This window comes from Harpia harpyja, chromosome 19, assembly GCF_026419915.1.
Source record: "Harpia harpyja isolate bHarHar1 chromosome 19, bHarHar1 primary haplotype, whole genome shotgun sequence".
Taxonomy (NCBI): Eukaryota; Metazoa; Chordata; class Aves; order Accipitriformes; family Accipitridae; genus Harpia; species Harpia harpyja.
This window is the reverse complement of record NC_068958.1, coordinates 19,831,884-19,859,024: the sequence shown is the minus strand read 5'-3', so window position 1 is coordinate 19,859,024 and position 27,141 is coordinate 19,831,884. Positions and strand designations below refer to the sequence as shown.

The 27,141-nt window shown below is 60.4% G+C and overlaps 2 protein-coding genes and 1 long non-coding RNA gene across 7 annotated transcripts; 2 read left to right on the top strand and 1 right to left on the bottom strand.

Annotated features, from left to right (window-relative positions):
* Positions 1-1,029: 1,029 nt before the first annotated feature.
* Positions 1,030-4,691, top strand: LOC128154404 (pepsin B-like). Its single transcript, XM_052814976.1, has 9 exons — positions 1,030-1,115; positions 1,257-1,407; positions 1,889-2,006; positions 2,293-2,411; positions 3,031-3,230; positions 3,395-3,517; positions 3,597-3,741; positions 4,069-4,167; positions 4,441-4,691. Exons 1-9 carry the CDS (start codon positions 1,036-1,038, stop codon positions 4,591-4,593), a joined length of 1,188 nt encoding a protein of 395 aa, XP_052670936.1. The 5' UTR covers positions 1,030-1,035; the 3' UTR covers positions 4,594-4,691.
* Positions 4,692-6,580: 1,889 nt separating this feature from the next.
* Positions 6,581-24,265, top strand: TFEB (transcription factor EB). Of its 5 annotated transcripts, XM_052815479.1 has the most exons (10): positions 6,581-6,803; positions 17,465-17,551; positions 19,861-20,105; positions 20,183-20,437; positions 20,527-20,607; positions 21,329-21,449; positions 21,646-21,702; positions 22,169-22,244; positions 22,417-22,564; positions 22,908-24,265. In XM_052815479.1, the coding sequence occupies exons 3-10, from the start codon at positions 19,911-19,913 to the stop codon at positions 23,346-23,348; spliced, it is 1,374 nt and encodes a 457-aa protein (XP_052671439.1). In that variant the 5' UTR covers positions 6,581-6,803; positions 17,465-17,551; positions 19,861-19,910; the 3' UTR covers positions 23,349-24,265. The 5 variants fall into 5 exon arrangements, with proteins under 5 accessions (XP_052671439.1, XP_052671436.1, XP_052671437.1 ...); XM_052815476.1 differs by lacking the exon at positions 17,465-17,551 and having other exon boundaries at positions 6,693-6,803; XM_052815477.1 differs by lacking the exons at positions 6,581-6,803; positions 17,465-17,551 and adding an exon at positions 11,718-11,806.
* Positions 7,672-8,457, bottom strand: LOC128154611 (uncharacterized). Its single transcript, XR_008239393.1, has 2 exons — positions 8,103-8,457; positions 7,672-7,734 (listed from the first exon to the last, which is right to left on the bottom strand). It is a non-coding gene; the product is annotated as an uncharacterized LOC128154611 (long non-coding RNA).
* Positions 24,266-27,141: the final 2,876 nt, after the last annotated feature.

Sequence of the window (27,141 nt, the reverse complement as noted above, 5' to 3'; positions counted from 1 at the left end):
GCAGGCAGTGAGTGCCCAGGCGTCACAGCACAAGGCTGAGCAGCATCCTCGGGGTAGCAGATGCCAGGATGGGTCCTCAGTGACCTGGCAGGGGCTGGCTGGCTGGTAGCACCTTCCCAGGGGAGGAAAGGGTCTCCCAGGACTAAAAATCCCCTGCAAATGAGTGCCGAAATACATGCTCCCCTGCATCTCTCCAGTCTGGGAATGACCAGCATCACTCAAAGCATATGGGAGACATCACCTCTAACGCACCAGATGTGTGACCCGAGCACCCTTGGTGTAACTCCGACACAGATGATAAACTGCAGCAAATCAAAGCAAATCCATCTTTTGGAGATGGTTGAGTGGTTGTAACTGGGCAGGTAAAGGCCAGTTACGTCTTTCAGGGCCGCATAGTGAGCAGTTTCTAGCCCCCATCTCAGCTTCTTTGGGGGGTATTAGCAGAGCTGGAGGGCAGAAGGGGCAGGATGACAAAAGGACAAATACCTGGGAAGGGAGATGATTTTGGGGGTACGTGCTGGTTCCCAGGAGGCTTGGAGCTGGGCTGAAAACCCACCCCGGCTGTTTCCTGCTAGCTGTGTTGAGGGAATTGGATGTAACACAGTCTGTAGATTTGGATGGAAGAAATACTGCTGGCCCGTGGCACTTCCTTGGCTGCCTGGATGGGTCAAAAGAGGAACACCAGCATCACAAATTTCCATTTGCTATAAAGGGTGTGTTTTGCCTTTGTTTTCTGGAAAGGTCAAGCTGGTGCTGAAGGCAAGAGGAAAATACTCTGACTTCTTGATAACAGCATTTTGCTTTTTATCAGATGTCACATATTTGGTCTCGGTATCAGAGGTACTGGCCAATCTGTTAGTGCCCGAACAACTGCGTAAAGAGGCAAAATCAGGGCGGCTGCGGTGATTAAACACACCGCAAGCGTTAGTGTTGGGTGGGTGCAGCAACAGAGCAAGGGGGTGTCGGGAGCAAGGGGCTGTGCGCAGCTCCTGCCTATATATACCCTGCCCTCGCCGAGATAGCGCAGGAACGGCCATGGACTCACCGGCACCCAGAGCCATGAGGTGGCTGGTGCTAGCCCTGCTCTGCCTCCAGCTCGGGGAGGGGATAGTGAGGTGAGCCCTGGGGCCAGGATGGGTGCGAGGGTGCAGGGTCTGGCCGCGGAGCGGGGCTCGCCCCTCAGCACATGGGGGTGCGCGTGTGGATGGGGCCCCCCTGGCCACTCAGCATCTCGGTGTCACCTCCATCCCGTGCAGGATCCCCCTGAGGAAAAGCAAGTCGGTGGGGGAGTTGATGAGAGAGAAGGGGGTGCCGGAGGGTGTCCTGAAGGGCCTCAAAGGGGACCCTGGTAGGAAATACCAGTTCAGCAACGCTGTGGCTTACGAAACGCTAACGAACTACCTGAACGTGAGTATTAAAGCTTTTCCTTCCTCCTCTGAGCCACCTGGGTCTGGTTTTTGGGGATGTCCTCCTTCTTTCCTGGCTGCCTGCGGGATGCTCTGCAGCGGGCGGCTCGGCTCCCTCCCCACTCACAGGCGGAGGGGCTGCGCCGGGCATGGGCAGGAGTTTTGGTGTCTTTGTGATGTTGGGAGGCGAAGGCAGGAGGCAGCACGTCTTAACCTGAATTGATTTCCCGTCTCAGAAAAAGCAGAGTTTGATGGTTATAGGGCAGATCTGCTACTCCTGGCCTTGCTGCTGACTTTCTTACATTGTAGGCAAATCATTGCCCCTTTCTCTGCTTTAGCTGCCCTGGATGCACTCAAGGACAACCTTAGTACTATGACTCCTTAGCAGTCTGGGTTTCTCAGCTGGCAGAGGGCAGAGAGCTGAAAACTCTCATTCAAAAAACCAGGCAGAAACAGAAATCCACCAATGCTCTCGTTCACAGTCCTTCTACTTCGGCGAGATCAGCATCGGGACCCCTCCGCAAAATTTCCTGGTGATCTTTGACACCGGCTCTTCCAACCTGTGGGTGCCCTCCACCTACTGCCAGGCTCCAGCCTGCGGTGAGCATCCCTCGGGGGACACAGCAGTGCTGGGGGGCTGGGGGTCCCCACCTCTCAGCGCTCTCGGACATCCCTTGCATGCTGCGGGCTGGAGCTATGACGGGGAAATCAGGGAGAGCCGATGGGGTTTGGTGTTTGCTCTCTGCTCGGTGACACCGACAGGGCTGATTTTGGATGACCCCTTCCCCGTGAAGCCCTTTGCTGGGGATTTCTGCCCTTGTGGGGACAGGGATGCTGAACTGAGTGCAGGATCTGACCTGGGGGCTGTGACCTTCTCTCTGTGCAGTGGATCATAACAGGTTCAACAGCAGCGAGTCGTCCACATTCTCTGACATCGGTGTGACCTACACCCTCAGATATGGGTTCGGTGACGTGTCGGTGGTGTTGGGGTACGACACCGTGACAGTAAGTGACTTCTGATGTGTTGGTGTGTTGCTGCAATCAGGGAAAGAAGTGACTGCAGTTGTGATCAGTCCAATTCGGTTAAAAATTAGAGGGTGGCTGAAAGTGCCTTCTTATTTTGGATATTAGTGCCTGAATCTCCCATGTTGAGTTTATGGTGTGTCAGTATAAATTTACTCGGAGACTGGGATACAAAACCAAACTCAGTCCAAGTCCTCTGGGCTTTTTATCACTGCTTTGGGCTAAGGGATGTCTTTGGCCATAGGTGTTTGCTTTTTAGGCTGATGGCTGAGCTTTGTCATTACAGGACATAAGAAATATTCTGTTGTGAGACTTGCACGTGGTGAAAGTGTGATTTTAAACTAATTTAACTGAGGCAAACTGTTTTTGTGGGTATTTTTAGGAAATAATAAGGGTGATGGGACAAAGACTATGAGCTAGGCTGCTCCCGACTCCATCTCCCAGCTGTGATGGGAAGAGCTCAGCACCTCTCAGTGCAGATTTACCTTCGTGACCTTCCTGGCCATCCCTGCCTCTCCCCAGAAACTCCCTGGTGGGATGTTGCTGGCAAGGGGGATGTCCAAAACACTGGCATCTCCCAGCATCTTTCCTCTCCCTCTAGATCCAGAACATCATTGTCACGAACCAGGAGTTCGGCCTGACCCTGGATGAGCCCAGCAGCCCCTTTTACTACATGGACTTTGATGGGATTTTGGGCATGGCTTACCCGGCCATCGCCATCAGCGGTTACAACACGCTGATCCAGAACATGATGCAGCAGAGCCAGCTCACCGAATCCATCTTCAGCTTCTATTTCTCACGGTGAGACCTTTGACAGCGGGTCTCTCTCTTGCATAGACACAGCCTGGATCTACCCTTTTCTTCGTTCACTCTCCATCCACATGTTCTCCCCACGCACCTGTATGCTACACCGCTCTCTACTGAGCAGCCTGCCTGATTTGGGGTTTAATTTTGTGTCTTTCCAGCAACCCGACATATAGTTACGGCGGGGAAGTCATCCTTGGAGGGATTGACTCCCAGCTGTACTCCGGGGAGATTACGTGGGCTCCTGTGGTCGAGGAAGTGTACTGGAAGATCGGTATCGAGGAGTAAGTGCTGCACCGCAGCTCGGAGTGGGTCTTGGAGAGGGGGAACCTTTTCTGATGCCTTTTTTGCTGCTCTCTCCAGGTTTGCCATCGGGTCGTCAGCCACCGGCTGGTGCAGCCAAGGCTGTCACGGCATTGTGGACACTGGGACGTTCCTGCTGACCATCCCAGCACAATACATGTCAGCCTTCCTGCAGGCGCTGGGTGTGGAGGAGAATGAGGATGGGGTAGGTGGGAAGGATGCCCTGCGCACACCAGGGGCTGATGCCGTGGGACGAGAACACATCTGGGTGGTAATGTGAGCTATGGGGGGCTCCCAGCACCTCCGGAGCAAAGCATCTCACCTGAAACAACACTGCAGTGGTGTATCTCCCCTTGCAGTGGTGTAAAATAAAAATAATTCTTCCAAACATGAGAACCCAAGGTCAGCACAGCCCTGCCACAGTCAGAGCTGTGCTGACCCTTAGGGAGCATGGCCGGGATTACAGCTGGAGGAAGGATGGTGCCCAGCCCCGGGGTCCTGACCCCTCTGTCCATCTTTGCTTCTTTTGCAGTTCGTCGTCGACTGCAACTACGTCCCGAGCATGCCCAGCCTCTCCTTTGTCATCAGCGGAACCCAGTTAGTGCTGCCTCCCTCGGTCTACGTCTTGAACGTAAGTGTGATTTTACCATTCCCAGCAGGCGTTTGCCATCATAGGGCAGTTTTGCCCAGGAGAAAGTCAGAGTTTCTTTTCAAGCGCAGAGGCTTCCAGCAGCCTGAGTGTCGTATTTCCCAGCACCCAATGTCACGGTGCTTTTGCATGCCTGCATGTGACTGTAAGGAGGGTCTAATCCTGCTCCCAGCCAAAGCAGCCATGAAGGCACGGGCAGCACAAATTCCCCGCGCTACTCACTGGCACTGAAATTTGCTCCTTTTCCCCTGACAGAACAACGGCGTCTGCACCGTTGCAGTCGAGAGCACATACGTGTCGTCTTCCAGCGGCCAGCCGCTCTGGATCCTCGGCAACATCTTCCTTCGGCAGTATTACTCCATCTTTGACATAGCCAACAACAGAGTTGGCTTTGCCCTGTCAGCCTAGGGATGCTGAGCATCACCCGTGGGATAATTTGTCCCTGCAACACCTTATCCTCCCTTGGACCCCTGTGGTAATGAGTAGTATCCAAATCTTCTGTAGTCAATAAAGGGCTGCAAATCTAACTGCCTCGTGTCTCATCTGGCTGCGGCTGAGCAGAATCTGGCTCAGCTCTTCCTGGTAAAACAACAAAATCTGAGTTCATGCTCAAGGTTTCCAGGCACTGCATGGGCTTTCAGATGTGCACAGAGCCTTTGAATTTGCAGGAATAACAAATTTGGGGTCACCTTTTTGATTGGGACCTGGATCCCTGCTGGGGCTGGCTGGGAAACCGGGATGACCAGGAGAAATTCAGGCTGCACCGTGTGCTCAGCTGTGGCTCAGGGACCCCAGGGCTGAGCTGGTGCGGTCGCTGGAGGCTTCAGAAACCAGTTCGGAGCAGGATGTGCAGAAACAAGGAGCTGTGCTTGAACAGCTCTCGGTTCATTAGGTTTGGGGGAATTGCCCACACGTATTTGCAAATAAATTAGGGATTAAAAAGTGTCATGCAAGGACACTCAGGCTGAGGAAAATGCCCTGCTTTTGTTCTCGAGGGGTAAATCTCTTCATTGCTGCAGCCTCAAAGGATGGGCGATGAAAAGGAAGGAGGTGGCGTGCCTGGGACACGGATGTGACCACAGCTTGGGGTGTCTGGATCCCCCTCAAGAGGAGCTGCTGGATGCAGCGTCAGACAGATCGGGCCAGCGCCGGGTGCCCGGACCGGACCCAAGGTCCTCAAGGTCCAGCACGAGGCAATGCACGGGAGATGCAGCGCTGAAGGGCCCATCGCCCGTTGTCTGACACCCATCTCCCAGTCAGATGACAGTCACCCCACTGGGGCATGTGACTGCCCGTTAAATCTGCTGTTTCCAGCCAAATCTGCCATGGCGGGTCCTGCAGAGCAGGGAGTTCCCAGCCACGGAGAGAGAAATGCCATCCTGCTGCCAGGGGCAGCCCGGCGGCAGGGTCAGACCGTGCCCTGGGGACTCGGGGTGCAGCGGGGCTTGCTGCCTCCGGCTGGGCAGGGTCCCCAGCGCTCCGTCCCGCTGCCGCCCCCAATCCCCGGAGAGTTCATCTCCCACGAAAAGCTCCACGGTCCCCACGCAGTTTGCCCTGGCAGCTGCCAGACCCCGAGGGTCCCGTCTGGAGGGGGCCAAGCATCCCTGTTCCTCGAGCCGGCACACGCTGCTAATGCTCCCCACCACCCTGCACGTCTCCAGGTCGCTGCTAACCCTCCGTGGCCGCAACAAGCCTCTGGCACCAGTGCAAGGAGCTGCGTGATCCCTCTGCAAGGAGTGGCAAAACCCTGGTGCAAGGAGCTGCACGATCCTGGTGCAAGGAACCGCATGACCCTGGTGCAAGCAGCTGCACGACTCGGGTGTGAGGGGCTCCATGACCCCAGTGCAAGGGGCTCCGAAACCCCGGTGCAAGGCGCTGCACAACCCGGGTACAAGGAGCTGCATGACCCGGGTGCAAGGAGCTGCACAATGGCTGTGCAAGGGGCTGCATGACCGCAGTGCAAGGCGCTGCACGACCCCAGTGCGAGGCGCTTCATGACTCGGGTGTGAGGGGCTCCACGACCCCGCTGCAAGGGGCTGCACAATGCCTGTGCAAGGGGGTCCGAAACCCCCGTGCAAGGCGCTGCACGACCCGAGTGCAAGGAGCTGCACAATGCCTGTGCAGGGCAGTGCACGACCCCAGTGCAAGGGGCTGCACAACGGCTGTGCAAGGGGGTCCGAAACCCCGGTGCAAGGCGCTGCACGACCCGGGCCCAGCCCTGCCTTCACCCCCCGCCCCGGCACCCACCCTCTCGGCCCGCTCCGGGGGAGGAAATCCCCTAACCCACGCTTCTGCCGTGGCCGAGGCGGGGGACTACAAGTCCCGGCAGGCGCGGGCAGCCCTGCCCCGCTCCGGACTACAGCTCCCGGCGTGCTGCGGAGCGGAGCGGGCCGGGCCGAGCCGCGCCGAGCCGGGCCGGGCGGGCGGGCAGTGCTGCCCTCCCTCGGCGCGGGAGCAGCGGGGCCGAGCCGGGCCGAGTGGCGCCGAACCGGGCCGAGCGGAGCCGAACCGAGCCGAGCGGAGCCGAACCGGGCCGAGTGGCGCCGAACCGAGCCGAGTGGCGCCGAGCCGAGCCACTTTGTTTCCTTCGGCGCTCGCCTCCGCTCCGCAGCCGCCGGGTGAGTGCAGCGGGGCGGGGGGTACCGGGGAGGAGGGGGGGGGGGCAGCCGTGCAGCGGGGGCCCCCTCGGGTCGGAGCCCGGCTTTTGGGGTGTTGGGGTGGGTGTTGGGTGCCCCCCCCCCGCTCCTGCCCCAATCCCGGGACGCTTTGAACTCGCAGCCGCGTTCCCCCCCCCCCCCCCCCCCCCCCGTCTTTTGCTGTAAATAATAACGAGTCTCTCCGCGCCCCCTCCCCGCCGCCCCCGGGAGCGGCCCCCGCTTACAGGAGGCTCCAGCCGGGGCTATGGCTGCTCCCGGCGCTGCCGGGCTTGAGCCGCAGGCTTGGGGTCGTGGGGGGGTCCTTAGGGGTGCCCCCTCCGAAAGGTCGGGGGTCCCAGGGTCTGCGACCCCTCCGGCAACCGGAGGGCATTTGCCCAGGTCGCCTTTACCAGCGTAACACCCCCCCCCCCGCCCCGTTTATCCCACACGTGGGGAAACTGAGGCACGGATGCTCCGGCCCTCGGTGCTGACGCCCGGAGCGCTGGGTTTGCTCGGGGGTTTTCGTGCACATCCCCCCCCCCGGGACAGGGTTCAAATCCCTGCCGGCCTGGGGGGCAGGAGAATGGGTGTCCCCCCTGTGTCCCCCCCCACAAGCTGGCTGCCCCCCAGCCCTGCTGTTTTGGGGGTCTGCAAAAGGCAGGGGAAGAGTTGGGGTATCCCATGGCATACAGCTTTTAGGAGATCGCCAAGATGACCCCCCCACACCCCCACAGCCTGCAATTTGCTCCTCTGGGGCAGCAGGAGTTTGGCGGGGGCGTAGGAGGGGGCTGCGCTTAACCTATGGCCACCGATTAATTATATTCATGAATTAATTGCAAAGCAGGAAGGATTACGACAGCCCTCATACCCATGTCCTCTAAAGCTTCAGTGAGTCAGATGATGGGGAAATTTCCTTAAAAAAAAGAAAAAGAGAGAAAATATGGTGGTTATTGTTGTGCTCTTCTAAGATAAATAAATAAGCCCATGCAGGTCCGGGGACAAGCAGGGCCTGTTTCCAGGAATCGCAGCGCTTCTGCGCGTTCCCGGCCCTTGGGGCGTGGGGGGAGTTAGTGATTTTTTTTATATAACAGCAGAGTGTGGAGCAGACAGCGAAGGTGTGGAGTTTGGGGGATTTTTTTTTTTTTTTTTTCCCCCCCTTCCCTTTAGTTTCCCCTGCCATGTTTGCTTGGCTTCATGCACGGCTGCTCCTGTGTCCGGAGGAGGGAGCGGGGCTGGTTTTTCCCTGCTGCGGGTGCCGGTGGCAGCTGAGCCTGCGCTTACCTGCTGCCGGGGAATCCGGCAGGGATAACCGTGCCGGAACCAAGGGGCCTTTGGGAATTGGGCTGCTGAAGTTGAGAAATCACCAGATTTAGGCTCTAGGGGTGGGTGCCGATGGCCGCGGTGGGCGACTGCGAGTGGCACGTGCTGGGGAGGAAAGCCTGCCGTGTTTTCCGAGGGATGCTGGGTTTGCTTCCCGAGGGATGCTGGCTTTGCCTCCTGCCCTTATCAGTAGGAAACCGCTCCGGGGTGGGGCTGGCTACAACTCCAGCATCCGGGTGTTTGGGGATGGAGGTTGTGATTCCAGCCAGGTCTTTATTTCTTTTTCCACGCTCCAACGGCGCCGAGTTTACGGCACGTGTGTTCCTGGTTCCCCCCTGCCCTGCTCCACCGCCTTTTGCCGTGACTTGGTTTCCCAGTTTGCTGGTTTTCGCTGGTGCTGTGGGGAAAGGGAAGAGCCCTGCGTGCGTGAGCGACAAAGTGATGAATCATCGGAGCAGGGGGGACGTTTTCAGGGCTGAGGGTGGGGTGGCCGTGGAGCCCGAGCAGCACAGCCCTGTGGGGAAAGAAACAGCCACTGCAGAGAAATGGGGTTGGGGAGGCCATGCCGGGGGTGCCCCCCCCGCCAAAAGCACGTGTACTGGGGGTAGAAACACCCTTCTGGGTCCCTGCGGCTCTCCCCGTGTCGTGGGGTGCTGTGGGGGGTGCTGGGGTCTTGATGTTGTGATGGCACGGGGGGGGGGGATCTCAGCCCTGGGTCATCGTTTCTCCCTCCTTTCCTGGGGGGTGCAGATGGATGGTGGGGAGGGACGGAGCTTTCCCGGCACCCGGCACATCCCCCTCACCTCTGGGCTCTGTCCCTGGGGGCACCTGGAGTTTGTGGTTTGGTATTTTGGGGGGGGGGGGGGATGACACCTCAAGCTGCACCCACCAAAAAGGAGCCATTTCGTAACTGCCCTGCACGGGGTTATCCCGCTCCCCGGTCAAAGAGGAACCAGGTCAAGGGGAAGCGACTTGCCAGGGTTGAAGGAGCACAGCGGTGTCCCCGGCATGGGCGCTGCAGCCTGGCAGTGACACCGTGCCGCTGGCACGTCCCCGCGGCAGCATCGTGGCATGCCGTGGCCGCAGCCCGTGCCGGTGTTGACCCGCGGCAGCTGTTTCGTGATGGCTTCCCCGACCCTCTGTTTGCTGAGGGAGATTTACAGGGCTCTCCGCAGCCGCAGGAGCCAGCGCTGGGTGTTTTACAGCCCTGTAAAAGAGCAGAGAGCGTTCGGAGGTGCGACGTGTGCCGTGCCGGCTCCAGCCTCGTGGGCATCCCGCGGTGGCTTTTCTGTGGTGGCATCACCCCGTCGAGCCCAAGGGAAGCAGCAGCTCGGGCTTTGCTGAGCCGCGGTGCGGTCCCGGTGCGGAGGTGGCCGGGGCGCATCCCCCCCCGCAGCCGGTGATTCCTGGGGCGAGCCGGGGTTGTTGTCACAAGCGGGGGAATGCACTGGTGGAAGCAGGGGAATGCACTGGTGGTGTAACGCTTGGAGGGACGAAAAGGATGATCTCTTTGTGAACACACAGGAAATACGTGCTCATTTTTTTTTTTTTTTTCCCCCCACTGGTATGTCCAGAAAGAGCCCTGATGGTTCCCCCTGATTCATTGCAAGGTCATGCCCCACCGCAGGGTTGGTGCCTGGCACTTGGATTTCGGTCAGAGCAGCTTTTCCTTAAGGATTTGCATGCATGTAGGGTCCCACGACCCGGTCAGCCCAGGGATGCAGGAGGGCGAGCTCCGCGCTCCAGGATGAGCTCTGGTTCGTGCTCCTCGCCTTCCAGCGAGACCCACGAGCTGGCTGGAGGTGAAGGCGATGCATTGCTGAGAAAACCGGGAACGATGGGTGTGATCCCGGCACTGATGCTGGCCCCGGTCCTGTCCAACTGATGCTGACAGCCGCCTTTGAAGAAGCCATCCCTTCTCCAAACATCTTCCCCCTCACTTTCTGCTGAACGAACAGGCAGTGGAGCAAAGCTATAAATATTAAATTGCAAAAAGAAAAGAAAGAGTAAAGAAACCACACCATTTCCCTGCGGGCAGAGGAAGAGTGCATGAGGGCCGAGACCTGAACGACGGAGGCGAGCAGGGCTGCACGGTGCCTGCCTGGAAGGACCTCACCAGAAGCAGCTTGGCATGTCGTGGTGGGGGGGGGATCTGGCCTGGGAGGATGGTGTGGGGCCAGATCCTGGCTGCCGGGAGCTTGTGTCGTGCTGTAGGTGTGTAGGATGGAGACAGAGCTCGGCAGCCCCCCGGGAAATGGGAGGGGATGCTCCGTCCCTGGAGGCATGGCGGGCAGTTCGGGAGGCGTTTTGGGGAGGTGGGTGCTATGGGGCATGGGGATTAGTACTGCGGTGCAGCCCAGGCGATTTGCAGCGGGCGGTGGGTGGGTTTGCCTGGATGGGGTCGCCTGGGGAGGGTTCAGGGTCTTTCAGTGGCACATCCCGCCCCAGCCCCACGGTCCCTCCAGTCTTTGCAAAGAGGCTGTACCATCTTATTTTTAAAGAGTCTTCTAAGAATTGCTCCCGGGGTTTTGTTACCCTTCCTACAAGTGCATTCAACTCTGAACAAACTCCCCACACCCTGCTGTCTGCTTAAATCCCCTCCTTTAGTTAAATCAGTGCAACTTTCTTTCCGGATAAACCTGAAACGCCCAAGCAGCATCCTTCCCTGCTAGTTACATCCCTCTTTTTCCTTCCCATACGTGCACACTATTAACGAAAGTGATTTACTTCTTGTATAAACAGTTGTGAAGCCAAAGGTTTCCCATCACCCTGCCCTGGCTCAGCCCCTTCCCCTCCACCCGGCACAGCATTATTCGGGGACTCTGCTTCGGTTGTAAATTCTCCTTTCAGCGTGCAGCGTTTGAGTTTGTACAGCTGCTGCCGTAGCGCCCGGTTGCTGAAATTACCAGGGCCGAGGGGGCACCCAGCCTGGGCACCTTCAGACCCCCCAGTGCCACGCTGGGAGCAAGCGGAGGGGCTGTGGGTGCTCCCTGGTGCAGGGTCCGGTCTGGGACACCTTGGTGGCTATGGCTGGCAATGAGTTTGAGGACAGGCAGGGGAGTTTTTGGAGCCTTAGGGACAAGCGAGAGCAGCAGGTCTGGCTTTTGCCCAGCCTGTTTCCTCGAGATTTTGGGGGAATCACATGGGATGGGGAATTTTTAGGAGGAAATAAGGGGGCTGCAGCCGGGTTGGGCCGGCAGAGCAGGGTTTGCAGCCGCCTGGCACGCAGCGAGCGTTTCCCCGCTCCCGGCTTGCGAACCGCACGGGAGGAGCGGAGGTTGGGTGCCAGCGGGCTCGACGCTGGCTGCAGCTCTCGCCTTATCTGCAGCAGGGTGGGTGCCATGCTCAGCCCCGGCCCCGCCACCGCTCCTCGGGGACCGCTCCGGGCTCGGGGCAGGCGAAGATCTCGCCCGGAGAAAGCCCAGCCTGGTGGGGGGGAAAAAAAAACCTCTGGGCTCCAAGACGGTCAAACCGGCGTAACTCGTGCCGGGGAGGTGGCAGCACCCGTAGCGGGGACCCGACCCGGTTGCAGCGGCACGGTGCCAGGGCAGGGGCTGGATTGGCAGCGGGGGCTCCCGAGAGACGAGTTTGACCTTCACGGAGCAGGAAAGTGCCAGGCTGAGCCGGGGGGAAAGGAGGGGAGAGGAGAAACCTCTCCTCTGCGGGTAAGTGGCGATGGCTGGGTGCTCCCCCGGGCGTGATGGGTGCTGCTGGGGCCGGGATGGCAGCGGGGAGAGCCCTGGGGCTGTTTGGGAGGACAAGTCACAGGCTGTCCCCAACTTGTTTATTCTTGGGGCCGGGGAACAGCTGTGGCTCCCGTGGATGGGGCGGCCACGGCGCTGGGGCTGCCGGCAGCGGTACGGTTACATGAAATCTGCCTTCTGAGAAGCCTCCTGGCCGGGCGCTGGGGGCTGGACACGGCGTATTTATAAATATTACCTCCTTCCAGCAGCACGGGGCCGCGGTGGGAGGGAGGGAGGGAGGAGGAATGGGGGCGGCGCTGGGAATGCCACCGGCACCGGTGGGGGGGCACGGGGTGGCCGCTGTCACCTTGCGCCTTCTGCTCGTGGCAGGTGGACTTGGGGCGCGTGGAGCTCAAGGGCTGGTTTTCCTGAACATCCCCACTTTCCGGGGCGTTTTCTAGGATTTTGGGACACGCGGTGCCTCTAAATCCCAGCGCCATGGTACGTTGCATCTGCCCTGCTGGAACCAAGCTGGGGGCCAGGGATGATGCTGTCCTGCCAGTTCCCCTTATTGCTCATTCATGCAGTTATTTAAAAGAAAAACCCAACACCCAAGTTGCCTGGAGTCAGCCCGCGGTGGAGCAGGACGGGGTTTGTTCTTTGGCCGTGGGTTGCACGCAGGGCCCCCCACTCCCGGCTCTCTCCCGCGCGCTCCCAAGCGCGCGACCTTTGCCGAGGTGAGCGGGACACGGTGCGGCCGCGCGTCCTTCCTCGCCAGCGCGGCCGAGGCCCCTCCAAGGTCACCCCGCTCCTCTCCTCGCCTCGTCGCTGAAAGGCGGACACGATACGGGGCTGATTAATCACTCAGCCCGGGGTGGTGCCGGGCTGCAGCACGTCCTCGGCCCCTGCGCTGCTGTTGGCTCATCCTCGCGCGAGGAACGTCCTTCTGCCTGTTAACACTTTTATTTTTAATTGCCGCTGTCGGGCGGGGGGTGGGAGGGGAGGGCAGGAACTCGTTGGCTCGGGCTGTTTGTGCTCGCGGGCTGTGAATTCCCCGGATGGTCAGTCGGACAGTGATGTTTCAATCGGGGCTCCTGCGCCGTGCCAACCACCCAAAAACCCGGGGCTTTTGCTCTGGTTTGGAGCAGCCATAGAAGCGGGATGTGGCCCCTCTGTGGTGGGGTCCCAGGGGTCCCCCTGCCTCCCCCAGCCCTGCTCCAGGGAATGCCCCCGGACCTGGCCCGCGGGTGCCAGCCTCCCCCTGCCGTGCCCGGCTGGGGTAATGGCACACGTGCCATCCCCTAGCTGTGCCATGCTGGGCAGAGGGGCTTTTTGGGGTGAAGGAGAGGCTTTTTGGGGTGAAGGAGAGGCATCGGAGCTAGGCTGCGTATTATTAACCCCACAACGGCTGCCACGCACAGGTGGGCTCTCATGGATATATCTTGGCATCACCGGAACCAGGGGGCATTTTTATGGACCCCATTTGTTCTGCCCTGGGGGTGACACTGTGACAAGGGACACTCAGCCCTGGCTTTGGATTCCCAGGGACTGGTGCTTTTTCCTCCACTGGGTCCCTGTTACCTCCCTGGGTGAGTCAAGCTTACCTGGGCAGTTTGGGGACCACTTTAGCCAGGGTCCTGCTGCCTTACAAGACTTGCATTAATGTTTTTACTGTGCTGGATACCTGGGTCGCTTCCAGGAGCGGTATTTAACGCATGGAAGGGAAAACATTTGGCCTCTGACCCAAGTGCCTGTTAACAGCGCCGCTGTCCACGTTTCTGAGATGCCGGGGCTAAAAACAGTCCCGGTGACTCAGTCTCTCATTGGCGTTGTCAACTGACCCTGGCTTTTATTTGCCAAGTCCCTCCGCCTTCTCCTTCTCTCTTTCAGGGCTGCGTGCTCGCCGCGCGGGGAAGGCGGCTCTGGCCGGGGCTGGGGTGGCTCTGGCCATCGTCCTGCCTGACCCATCTCCTGCCTGACCCATCTCCTGCCTGACCCATCACCTCCTGCCTGCTGGGTGGGTGGTTGGGAGGGCACTGTTACTCTCTGGGGTTGGAAACGGGGCCATCTCGCCCCCTCTCCCACCAGCTCATCCTCATCCCAGAGGGCTGTAGGCTGGATGGGACCTCTGGAGTCTCTGGTCCAGCCCCAAGCGTGGCCAACGTTGGCGTTAGATCAGGGTCTCCAACGATGGAGGTTGCCCTGTGGCTAGGGTTTGGCTAGGTGAGGAATCCCTTCCTAATACCCCGGGTTGGACCCTGTCCCGCTGCCCCTTTCTGGGGCTGCCGACCACAGCAGCGTGCGCTCCTCTGCATGAAGATGAAGGACACCAGCCTTCTTCCCACCGGGTGCCGGCATTACCCGACCCCTGACACCATGGGTATGCTGGCACGGCATAAATCACCCCTGTGGTGGCCTTGCCAAGTCAGGGTGAGTGCCCCAAAGGAGATGCCGCACGGCCGGTCCTAGCCGCACGGGAGCGGATGGGTGCCAGCCGCGTTGCTGGCGGGGGGGGGGGCATGGCAGTGGCTTGCCAGCCTGACCCGGGGGAGCTTCCACAGCGGGGGGGGGGTAGGGGACCTTGATCTGCTCAGGGTGCTCGGGGACGTGCCGCGGTGTCCTCATGGGACGGTGGTACAGCCAGCATGGGGACGTGATGCAAAGCAGCTTTGCATAACGGGGGTGTGGGGGGGGTCCCCGGCACCACGCTAGCTGTGTGGGGCATCACACAGGCGTCCTTGTCATCTCCTGGCTTTGCCATTGCCATCCTGGCTGGTGCTGGTCAGCACTGGTGTTGCCGTCCTGGTGGGGACCGGCTGTGGGTGCCGGAGGGACCCCGCGTACTGCCCAGCAGCGTGCAGGGCCGAATCCGGCTGCATAATGCTGGTGCTTATTCTGCATCCGCTCCGGGCACACGGAGGGTGATGGATCCCTGCGTACCACGTCCTCTGGAGTGACAAGGGATGGCTTTTGCCCCTCTGTTTATTTGCAGGCAGGGATGTCACTGCAGGCAGCACTGCAGCTCCCGAGGGGATGCGATGGGGCAGACCCAGCCTCGGCTCCAGCACCCCGGAGAGCCCGGCGGTGGTGGCTGCGTCTGTTTTTGCCACGCTTTTTCTCGGCTCGATTGCTAACTCCTGTGTTGCAGTGAGAAAAACAAGCAGGTTTGGAGGTTTTTTGCAACTTCCCCCCCCCCCACCCGCAACCCATGTGGCTGCTACTGCCTTAAAAGCAGGGTCCTGAAAATGAGGAAACACGGGGCTGGCCCCGGCGAGGACCACGGAGAAGCGGCGACCCGCTGGCCCTGGCACCCAGAGGCCCCCCCGGTGCCGCCATCCCACCCCCAGGTAACCCCTGCCCCATCGTCCCCCTTCCCCACACGGCGGGGTGGCAGCGGAGCCCGTCCCTGGGCTGCGGGCACCCGTGGGGTGGCTTTGTGGGTGCCCGGCGGGGTGGTAGCTCGGCGCGGTTGGAAATCTCAGTCCGGAGCAAACACCGCCGGGCTCCCGGCTGCCTGCACCCAGCCAGCCGCTGCCTGCCCCGAAACGGCGGTGGGTGCTCGGTCCTGCCCGGGCTGGGGTGCGCCGGGCTCCCTCGCTCGCCGTCCCCGCGTCTTCTCCTCCCCAACCCCCCGGCATTTGAAAATGAAAAACGAGGAAGGAAGGCTCGGCGGGCGCTTGCTGTCGGTAGCAAGAAGCAGAGAGCTGTTTTCACTTCTTTCTTCTCCCTTTCCTTTTCGCTGCCCTCTTGGTTGTCAATGAAGCGGCCCAGAGCGGCGGGTGGGTGGGCAGCGTGGCCCCCAACCCAGCTCCCCTCCTTCCCTGGGGGTCCCCACTCCTGGCTGAAGCTGCCGATTGATTTTTCCGCTCATAAACGGCCACAATCGACCAGGAAACAAACACATGCGAGGGAGCGGGGCTGGGCCGGCGGCTCCTCGGTGCAATGAGTTTGGGGGGTCTCAGCTCTGTCTTCGGGGCTGAGCGGGGCATCGCTCCCCTTTTCTTTCTTCAGCTTTCGAGGGAGTGGGCAGGAGATGCGCTGCACTTGCTCTATATGTGTTTGTGTGCCCATATGGTGCAGGCAGGACAGGCAGCGTGGATGCCGCTTCCCCATGGGCTGCCCAGGGAGGGTAACGCGATCCTGCTGTATTTCGCAAGGGCTAAATCTGGAAACTGCCTTACGGCAGCTTTTATTTCTAACCCACACCTGGGCGCAGCGATGCGCTCAGGCAGGAGGCGGTGGGGTGCTGCGTGGGCGTGGGGACAGTAGTGCAGCTCCGGGTGTTTTGTCCCTTTGGGGTGGCACTGGGTGCCCCACGCTGGCTCTCTGCAGCGGTTCACGCGTTGCGGAGCAGCACCCGATGTCACTCCAGAAAGTACCGGCGGTTGCTGAGCAGCCGACCCCGCGCCACCGGCTGTCGCTTTATAAACTGCATCGGCAGCCTGCGTTGCAGTGATGCTGGGCTCCCGTGGGGACGGGGGACAGCTCAGGGCCACGCAAAGTCCTGTGGGGGACAAGGCAGCTCCGGGTGGCACTGGGGATCCTTCGGCTGGAGCCACCCCCGAGTGCCGCTCCGGCGTGGGGGGAGCGTGTTGGTGTCTTGATGAAATAACACCCCCAGAGGAAAAGCAAGAAAGGTCCAGAAATAACCATGTCGCTAAATAGCAGCAGAGATATTTCGAAGGGAGATTAATTCCCTGGCTCCAGCCCTGCACGTTGTCCCAGCGGTGGGTCTGGTGTGCGGTGGTGGAGTGTGGCTGGTGCCTGGACAGCCCCCAGGCGCTGATGGAGCCCACCGCTCTCCAGCACCCAGGGAGGTTTTCACTCGAAGTGCTGCTCTGGCTTTAGGATGCAATCCTGCAACGGAGTGGGATTAGCTTTTTCCCCCACCCCAAGGAAGTAGGGGCAGGGTCGTAGGGTTTTTGGAGCAGACGTAGAGTTTCCTTTGGGAAATCGGTCCCTTTTCCCTGCATTCCTTGGTTGACCCTGGGCTGGTGCTTTGGGCTCCCCCCCCGGACCTGGGGGCTGCAGCCGGGGTCAGGATCAGCCCAGCTCCATGGCATCCCGCCGATGGTCAGCGATGGGCAGCACACCCTGTGCTATGGGCAGGGGGGTCGAGGGCCCGCCTGGGTACCGGCTGCTCCAGGCATGGAAAAGCCTCCCTGTGTCCTCCCCTGCTGCTGGTCCCCGCTCTCCGGACGGGAAAGGTGGAGTCGGGGTGTGGAGAGCTGCTGGGGGCCGTCCACCCTTCCCCTGCTCCCTCCTACCTTCCTGCCCTTCAGCCCCTCTTCTCCCTCTCCATCCCCTTCCCATTGCTCCGTCGACCCCCCCGGACCCCCCGATGCCTTCCTCCCTCCCCTCCTCTGCTCTTCCCTCTCCGTGACCGATGGGGACGTTGGCCCAGCAGGTGCCCTGGCAGCACCCACCAGGAAACCCAATGCCTGGACATGCCTTGGCCGGCCGTGCTGCCCGCTCGGAGCCAGGCAAGCTGCTGCCCGTACGCCGGGATGGACCCTTGCCGGGGTCTCCTCCGGGTGGGGACCAAGCTGGAGCTGCCCCTGGCGCGGGGATGGCTCCGGCTCAGCGGGAAAGCCGCTGGGTGTGCTTTTTCCAGGATGCTAACATCTTTCGCCTTCTCAGGAATAACAGGCATCCCGGATGGAGCTGCCATCCCGCGTGCTTTATTTCTGCTCCCCTGGACCAACGGATGGCGGGACGTGTCCCCAGGTGGGACGTGTCCCCCGGGGTGGGGTGCCTGCACCGTGATGCCGGCCGGGTCCCCATCCTTTCCCACTGCCGGCTGCCTCCCTCCCGCCTGCCGCTCTCCCACCCAGGCTGACTCAGAGTGAAAGCAGAAGCTGCTCGACGTTTCGGGGGGCGGGGGGGAAGCCAAGCAGAACCAAGCAGGTTATTTTAAACCTGACCTAATTTCCCCCCTCTCCTTATCGGGCCCAGCTCTGGCAACCCTTCCCCATCCTCACCCTCAGCAGCTCCCCTTCTTGGGAGCTTCCCGGTGGAGAGGGCAGCGCTTTCGACTCCCCCCATCCCTGTTTCTTATAAGGGAGCAGCGGGGGGGTCCTGCAGCCAGGCAGGGCGGTGGCACCCGGCCCAGTGGGGGTGAGTGGGTGCCGTGGGTGGCTATGCTTTGGCACACTTCACATGACACCCTCCTGTCCCCACGTACCGGCTGCCCTTCCTGAGAAAAGCCTGGACCCTCCCAGCTCCGCAGCGGGGCAGCTCCGTCCTCACCCTTGACACCGAGTTTCCCCAGTGCTGGAGGTGCTGGCTGCTCGGGCTTCCTCCTCCTCCTCCTCCTCCTCCTCCCTGTCCTGTCCCCCCACCTTGTGCCCATCGAACCGGGGTCCCCATGCAGCCACCCGCAGGGTGCGCTCAGCCCCGCTGCTGCTCACGGTGCTTTGTAGGGCCACGGGTAGCTGCTTGCTTGCAAACACGGGGGCTGACCGCAAAGTTTCCCATGCACGGCTTGAAATCCCTTTCCTGCTCTCCCCAGTTCTGGAACCCCCCCCCCCCCGAAAATGGCCATCTCGCGTGGCCCCTGCGCCTCTCGCCCTCCCTGCCCTGGCCGTGCCCCGGCTGTGCGGCGTGAGCTGGGTTTGCAAAGCACGATCGGTCCCTCCACGCTGCGATGGCTCATCCCGTCTCCTCGTGGCTCTTGGAGGCTTTTCTTCTCGCCCTGCCCTTAATATTTGGAGTTATTACATCTCCCGTGTGCATCCGCTGTGGTTTATCCCCCCTCAGCCTTGTTTTATCCGCTGCGGGCTGTGCCCGGCATCGCTGGGTCCTTTTCCAGGGCTCTGCTGTTGCTCGTCTCAAACATTCCCCTGTGCCCTCCTCTAAGGCCGTTTGCGACAGCCGTCTTAACGAAGCTCCAATTGATAACTGTCCCAGGCTCTTCTTCTCCCATCCCCCTTCAGATGGGCCACCATGTCTAATTAATTACCTTTCTCTTGCTGTTCAATAGCTGGCTCTTGATCCATGTAATCGTATTTCTGTCCATGCTGGCTTGATTTAATTTCCCCCTTAGGATATCGCGTGGCACTGTGTATCAGATGCCTCACCGAAACCCCGGTGTGTTGTGTCCGCCGTGGCCCCTTTGTCTGCAATTACGCATTGTATTTAAATAGCAAAACCCTCCGGATTTGTCAGGTTACGCTGCCGCAGAGCAAACCCCGGGTGTTTGGCTCCTGCCCGTTCCCCTGGCAGCGGTTGCTTTGGGTCCCGTGCTCCGCTTTCCCTCCCACCCTGCCGATGCTGTGGTCCAGACCCCCATCCCGCCCGGCATCTCCCGCATCCCCATCCCAACGCCGTGTGGGAAACCAGCCCCGTGGAGACCCATCGTCGTGTCCCGAAGAGCCCTGGGTATGGCAGCTCCCTTCACCCCGGCATCCTCTTCCCCCCCTCCACGAGCTGCCGTCCCCTTTGTACGGGGGAACAAGGGCTGGTCTGTGCGGTGCGGGGGCCTCGCACGCCTCCCCCCCCGGCCTCCGCGCTCGCGTGCCGGCCCCGCACAGAAGCCGCGTTGTTCGCCCCGTGCCAGAGCTGAGGTTTCGGGGCAGCCGGGCTGAGGGTTAAAGCTTGCCTCTGGCTCCTGGCACCCGCTGGCCTTTTCTTCCTGCTCTTCCCTTGCTTTCTCTTTCCCTTTCGCTCCGCTCCCCGGTTCTGGTTTTTCCTGGCCCTTCTTGCTTTGCTCCGGTGTTTTGGAAGTTGGTGGCTCAAAGCACGCTCCAGCTGAACCCGGCGGTACGTGAGTGCACACTCGCCGGGTGCGGGGTCCCGGCTGCTCCCTGCTTTCCCCGTCCCCCCCCCACCAGGGGTGGCCCAGCTGTCCCCAGGGAGAGCGGTGGCATGACGGGGAGCTGCGGCAGGAGGGCAGACCCGTCCGTCTGGCGTTGGGGCGATTGTCCTGGCTTAGTCGCTGGCCGGTACGGGTGCTCCGGGATGTCTGCTCCCTCCCCGTGCCTCAGTTTCCCTGCTGCAAAAGAGGTTGTTGCTGATGTGCCGTGTCCTCCTCTCAGGCTCACCTCCGTGCTCAGCGGGCGCCCGCGTCCCACCCCCCCGGTGCGCCATGGCGTCCCGCATCGGCCTGCGGATGGAGCTGATGAAGCAGCAAGCGCAGCAGGAGGCCGAGAGGGAACGCGTGCAGCAGCAGATGATGATGAACTACATGCAGCAGCAGCGGATGCCGGTGGCCTCCACCCCGGCCATCAACACCCCCGTCCACTACCAGTCCCCACCGCCTGTGCCCGGAGAGGTCCTCAAGGTACGGTGCTGGGGGTGTCCCCCTTGCCCCGGGGTCGAGGTGATGTGGGAGATCCCTGACGGTTTGTCTCCTTGCAGGTTCAGTCCTACCTGGAGAACCCCACCACGTACCACCTCCAGAAGTCACGGGACAAGAAGGTTCAGGCTTATCTCTCTGAAACCTACGGGAACAAGTTTGCTGCCCACGTCAGCCCCGTCAGCCACTCGCCCAAGCCACCCCCCGCCGCGTCCCCCGGCGTCCGACCCAGCCACGTCGTGTCCTCCTCGGCGGGCAACAGCGCGCCCAACAGCCCCATGGCCATGCTCAACATCGGCTCCAACCCCGAGCGGGAGGTGAGGAGGTGCCACCACGCTGCTGGGGGAGGCGAAGGTGCTGGAAAGGGCAGAGAAGCCCATTGGCACCTTACGCCTTTCCCTTTCAGTTCGATGAGGTCATCGATGACATCATGCGCCTGGATGACGTTTTGGGCTATATGAACCCCGAAGTCCACATGCCCAACACGGTAAGTCTCTGATGCGCGTTAGGAAAAGACCAGACCCCGGGCTGCGGGAGGGAGCGAGGGAGGGTGGCCTGGGGGGTCCCGCACCCCCACGCTTGCTGGGGATGGAGGTGGCACAGAGGGGACCTGTCCTTCTCCCACATCCCTGCAGCGATGCCCGGGTGCCAGCCAAACCCAGCCTCGTCCCTGGGACGGGTGTCCCTGGGGACCTGGGGCTGCGGGAAGGGAGGCAGGGAGATCATCCTTTTGCAACGGCGAGAGCCAGTTCTTCAGCTGCTTCTCCTCTTTAATGATAGTTGGGAACCCTCAGAAAAAGCCAGAGAGACAGGAGAGGGGCACGGGGAGGGACCAAGCGTCCACTGCAGCGCAGGGGGATGTTAGTGCTGGGAGAGGTTTCCCAGCCAGAAACTTCCTCGGAGCAGCGCCGTCTCCCGGGTCAGGTCCGTATGGCAGCATGTGCCTCCCAGTGGGATTCATCCTGCCGAGCCCTTCTCGGATGTGATTCATCTGCCCTATTTTAGATGTTGGCCGTGGGAGGGGATCAGCTGTGCCCTTTGAAGTCCTGTTTTCTTTGCTACTCTGATTATAGCTGTTTTAAGGGCCCAGGAAGACAATTACACCTGCCTGGGCTACGCACTCGCATCCCAGAGGCCAAGCAGCCGGGCTTGAACCCCAGTCCCGCAGCCCCGGATGGAGCTAACCCGCCTGTCCCTCTGGTTTTCAGCTGCCGATGTCCAGCAGTCACATGAATGTCTATAGCGGGGACCCCCAGGTGACGGCCTCTCTCGTAGGTGTCACCAGCAGCTCCTGCCCCGCCGACCTCACCCAGAAGAGAGAGCTGACAGGTACGTCCCCAGCCCCAGAGCTGGCGGGGAGCCGGCGGTGACGGCGAGTGCCAAAACTGGCCGGGGCTGCCCTGTCCCCGTGGGTGGGGAGGGCGGCTCTGGGGGGTGCTGGGCTGCTCCGACACCAGCCCGGGATGCTCGTGGGGCGAGATGCAGCCTTGTCCCCTCCGGGTGACGTTGTGGGTCTTGGTTACAGACGCTGAGAGCCGAGCCCTGGCAAAAGAGCGCCAGAAGAAAGACAATCACAACCTGAGTGAGTTCGGTGCTGGCTGCCCGTGAGTGGCGTGGCTTTCCCTCTCCCACCCCTGCGGCCCTTTCCCCATCACTCCTCATCCTCGTTCCCCCTCCCTCTGAGTTGGGTTCCCCTTCCCAGCCCACCTCACCCTCAGAAAACACCCCCACAGCCCCCTGCCATGGCTCCCTCTTTCCTGGCTCTGCAAAATGTCCACAGTGCGGGAGACACCCTGTTGTCCTTCTCGTTAGCACTGAGGGAAGGTCAGACCTGCTGGGGCGATGGATGGGAGCAAGGTGCCAAAGGGTCAGCCCCAGAGGTTTCTTATCCTGAGCCCCCCAACTCCGGAGGGTCTGGTTGGGGCACGACAGTGGCTCCCAGCCCCACGAGCTGGGAGCAGCAGCGTGGCCGGTGGGGGCTGTGGGACATCGAGCCTCTCCTGCTCCTGACACCTCCTCACTGCCATCCCTCTCTTCTCGCCCTGCAGTCGAGAGACGGCGAAGGTTTAACATCAACGACCGCATCAAAGAGTTGGGGATGCTGATCCCCAAAGCCAACGACCTGTACGTATCAGTGGTTTCTGCGGGGCTGGGATAACTGTGGGTCTCGTGGGCTTGCTCGACCCTCGGCCCCGCGGCAGGCGATACTTGCAGAGGGGCTTCTTGGTGGAGCAGGGGTGAGGGGACACCTTGCTGGGATGGAGGTGGCAATCTCTTTTTCCATCCTGCACCGCAGGGACGTGCGCTGGAACAAAGGGACAATCCTGAAGGCATCTGTGGACTACATCAAGAGGATGCAGAAGGACTTGCAGAGGTCACGAGACCTGGAGAATCACTCACGGCGTCTGGAGATGACAAATAAGCAGCTGCTGCTCCGCATCCAGGTGAGCTTCCCTGTGCTCTTCCCTCCCTCCGCTCTCCTCCAGCCCCATGAGCAGCTCACTCCTGCCCCGCCAAGGGGACGGGCAGGGGCTCTCCTCCCTCTTACGGCTGTCAAGTCACCAGGAACAAAGTCTTCAGACAAACCAGACGTCTGAGGCTCAGGTCACCGCAGCGAGTGTTGTTCAGCTTTGCATGGGTCACCATTTTCCATCCTTCACCTCTTCCACGGGCTCCTTCCCTGTGAGCTTCTCGGTCCCCCCGTCCCTGCCACCTCCGTGAATGCCCACGTGCCGCGTCCCCGCGCGCGACGTCCCCACCGAAAGACCTCCTGTGCTCTGTTGGCAGGAGCTGGAGATGCAGGCGCGCGTCCACGGGCTGCCCACCTCCTCGCCCTCGGGCGTCAACGTGGCCGAGCTGGCTCAGCAGGTGGTCAAGCAAGAAGCCAGCGGGGACGAGGGGACGCTGGAGCCGCTGCTGCCACCCCCGGACCCTGAATCGCAGCTGCAGCCGGCGCTGCCTCCACCACCCCAGTCTCCCTACCACCAGCTGGACTTTACCCACAGCCTGAGCTTCGACGATGGCTCCCGGGGCTTCCCGGACAGCCTGGAGCCCGGCCACAGTGCTTCCTTCCCATCCCTATCCAAGAAGGAGCTGGACTTGATGTTGATGCAGGACACCATGCTGCCCCTGGCCTCCGACCCCTTGTTCTCGGCCATGTCCCCGGAGGCCTCCAAGGCCAGCAGTCGCCGGAGCAGCTTCAGCATGGAGGATGCAGACATGCTGTGACAAGGAGCTGCTCCGACGCTGGGGGGGAGAACTGGACCTTCGAGTTTGGTTAGTGAAGTTACAGGGCACTCTTCTCGCAGGAGGAGCCCGTCCTGCCGCGCACTTGAATCTGCGTAGGAGTACCTTTTCTCTATGCAACGGGGGTCTTGGATCAAGGCTCGCCGGGTACCGCCGTGTCTTTTGCAAGCTTTTTTTTGCCAGGAGCCGGAGCAGACCTTCTTGGCTTGCCGTGGCATTGGCCTGACTGCAGATTCCCCAACCCGGGAGCGTGATCTCGGCTGCTTTGCCTTTCAGTGAAACCCTCCCGGACCGAACCCCTTCCCCAGGGTGCTGGCTCAGAGCCGGAGCGGGCAGGAGCCTTTGCGTCCCTGGCAGGAGAGGGACAATGCTCAGAGCTTTTCGTCTGGCTTGCTGCCTCCTTGCCATCTCGCTCCGGGAGCCCACGTCCCCAGCAGTGGCCTCTGAGCCCCGCGGATGCTTCACGGTGCCACGTCCTTCACGGTTCCTCCTTCCTCGGAGCACCCGCTGCCTCTCCAGGTCGCAGGGCCGGAGGGAGAAGAGGTGTTAATTGGAGCACGTTAATTCACGGGGCACGGGGGATGTCGTCCGAGTGAGCTGGGTCTGAGGCTGTGAATTCGGGTTGATGTTGAAGGCTTCCAAAACAGCTGGGATCGGGTGTTTGATGCTCAGTCAACCCTCTGCTGTGACCCCTACCTTGTGGGGGGACACCCCCTCAGGGTTTGGCAGCACCCACCACCCCGAAACCTCGCTGGCCTCTGGACAAAGGGCTGCATGGTGCTGGGTGACCTTCAGCCTCCCTCGAGACATCCCCGCAGAGGTGCCTCTGCTCCGTAACACCAAGCCCTTGCTCTTTGGGTGGAAGGACAAAGGGTTTTTACACTTTTTTGGGGGGGGATACTTGTGGGTCAGGACATGGGCTGTCAACATCTGGGCATGGAGGTCCCGGCTGTGGCCGGGGACCAGGGAATGGTTCGTACCGGTTGCCAAACCTGAGCTGCTGCGCTCTGCCTTTGGCTCGTGGGGTATATTTCTCTTCCCTGTGTCACCAGCTCGTTCCCTAGCCAGGATGGCTCGGTGATGGGGACCTGCTTTGGGCTCTGCGTCATCTTCTGTCTCCTCAGCCCGGCCGGTGGCGGGGAGGGAGCTGAGCAGGGAAGAGAGAAGCTGTTCACAGGGAAAATACCGCATGAATTTTTTCAGGGAGAGGGAGGGAAGGCTGGGGAGAGGAGACCCCTTTGCAATCCTGCCCTATGGCACAGCATCACCCCCCCGGGCTGTGGGAGCCGTGGCTGGGAGCCCATGCAGGGATGGGGGTCACTGGGTGCACCCCGTCCTGGACCAAGGATGGGGGATGTCGTGGAGTTGGGACCGCGAGGGGAAAGCCCAGCCAAGGAGGGACAAACTTGCTCCTTCGTGGCTGGATTTGGGATTGCGAGGTGGGGGACAGCCCCGGTGCCCCCCTGGAGAGGTGCCTGTTGGACGTGAGGGTGTGGGGAAGTGCAGAAGGTGGGGAGGAGAGGGGGAAAGGGGGAAGGAGGACGTGTCGGAGATGTCCCGGAGCGCTGGGGCAGAGCAGGGTCTGGCCGCTGCCCTGCAGGGGTGCAGGGAAGGGAGCGGAGGGGACATCGGGGCGCTGGGCGAGGGGCTCCGGGCGAGGGGCTCCGGGCTGTGTGCTGGTGGGTTTGGGGCTGTTTCACCCTGCATGTTCACGGGAGGCCTTGGCATCCTTCGTGCGCTGCCGTTAGTGCCTGTAAAGAGAATAATCCCCCCTGGCAGGGCAGCGGCACCCCGTACGCTGTGCCGAGTACCTATAGACGTGGGTGATCTGTGGACACCAGAGGGTCTGCGCGGGCGCTTCGGGGCGGGCATGCGAAATGCCTGGTCGCTTGGGATTATCGTGGCTGTAGGGTGGTTCTGCTGGGCTCTCGCTGGTGGTACACGGCACGTGTGGGGCTGGCTGGGGCGTGCGACCGCTCTGCGCCCTGCTCCGGGCACAGAACTGTCTGCTGCTCAGCACGAGACGTGGCGTCTCCCCTGGCCATGAGTAAACAGTTGTGGATTATTATTATTTTTTTTAATCTTCTGGAGTTTTTGTTTGTTTTATTTTTCTTTTCTTTTTTTAATGCACTGTGCTCTGATTAAAAAATTTTACTACTGTTTTATAAATAAATGTATAAAAGAATGAACTGGAATGGAAGAAGAATCATTAAAATATATTTATTTACAACATCCCGGAGCATTGCAGTGTGGGCTGTTTTCTTCTTGTCACGGAGGAGGGAGGGTTGTGGAGCTCGAAGCACCCGAAGCCGCTTTCCCCCAGTGACGCCACGGCTGTGCCTGAAGCTCAGGCTGCAGTAGCATCCCCGTCTTGCAGGGGAGCCGCCCTGGATTTGGGGGGCTGCTTGGGGGCTAGGGTTTTTTTTTGCAGGAAAGCCTGGCTTGGTTAGAAGGGGGAAGCACTGCTGTTCCTTTCATTCAGCCAGTCCTGGGCTGGTTTGGGGTTTTTGGGGTCCCTCCAGAGCTTCGGGGAGGTCCACAGCTCCTGGTGCTGAGCACAGCTGGGACTTGTGAGGTGCTGACCCAGCTGCTGATTGCTTAATTGGAACCAGCCTTGGCCCCTTAATTAATAATAGTCACAAGGCCCCAGAGAGCAGAGCTGGAAGGAGTTGTGTCTCTGGGGCTGAGCACGGGGGCAGGTTTGTGGTGGCCATCCTGGTCTGTGCTGGGTGAGAGCGATGGTGGAGCCGTCCTGGGAGCTCAGGTGTGTTTTTTACCTGTCGGGTGGTCCATGGAGCAGGCGTGGGCAGAGTGGGGGGCTTCGCTGTCCCCTCCTTGCTGCTGGGGCTGGCTTAGCATCACCCCTGGGTGGTGCAGAACCTCTCTGGGGGTCTGGACAGGCAGCCTTCGGAGCAAGGTATTCCCACCTCCTGTTTGCAAACCTGCTGCAGGCTGGGCACCCTCCTGCCCAGCACAAGCAAAGGGGAAAAAATACGCTTGTAAAGTCTCCTGCTGGGCTGGGCAGGGGGCTGAGCCCGCGCCTGGCAAAACTCGTCACACGCCACGTTTGCAGACCCTGCGTGCGCTCTTCTGCGTGCGGAGCCACGTGCCGGGTTCCCGCTGCCCCCCGCTCCCCTCTGTGATGGTGTTAAACACACACACAAGAAAAAAATAAAAAGAAAATCCACCTTAAAATAGACTTCCCAGGATGGAAAATCACAGGGGCTAATCTTGGAAACTTTATTAAAAGAAGAAGGAGGGGAAAAAAGAGTACGAGGAGGCTGGGGGGAAGAGAAAGAGTAAGTAGTTTCAGACACTTAAAAAAAAAAAAATAAAAAATCCCTGATTTGATTTATCTGGGGAGTGTGAACACTAAATAGAGAACAACGCCTGAAGTGTGAATTATTTCCTATATTAACACAGAGAAAAACTGATAGCCTTTTCATGTCAAGAGAATAGCGTGGAGGGAGGGAGGGGGGAGAATGACATTGTTCAATCTCTGGGTTTGCTCACTCTTTATCAGGCTGAGATCAAAATTTATTCCCAGGATGAGGCCTGCGGCCCGGCTGAGGCCCTAGAGATTTTTAAGGGCCTAATTAAGAAAACAGGATGAAAATGGCGAAATAAGAGGGCAATTTACTTCTTGCAGAATAGGGAGATCAAATCAACTTATGAGCAATTAATGTGCACAAGGAGAGAATAAAGGGATGCCGGGATATGGTAGAGGGCCTCATTTTAATGACATGCTCTGGTGTTGGCATAGAGGATTACTCTG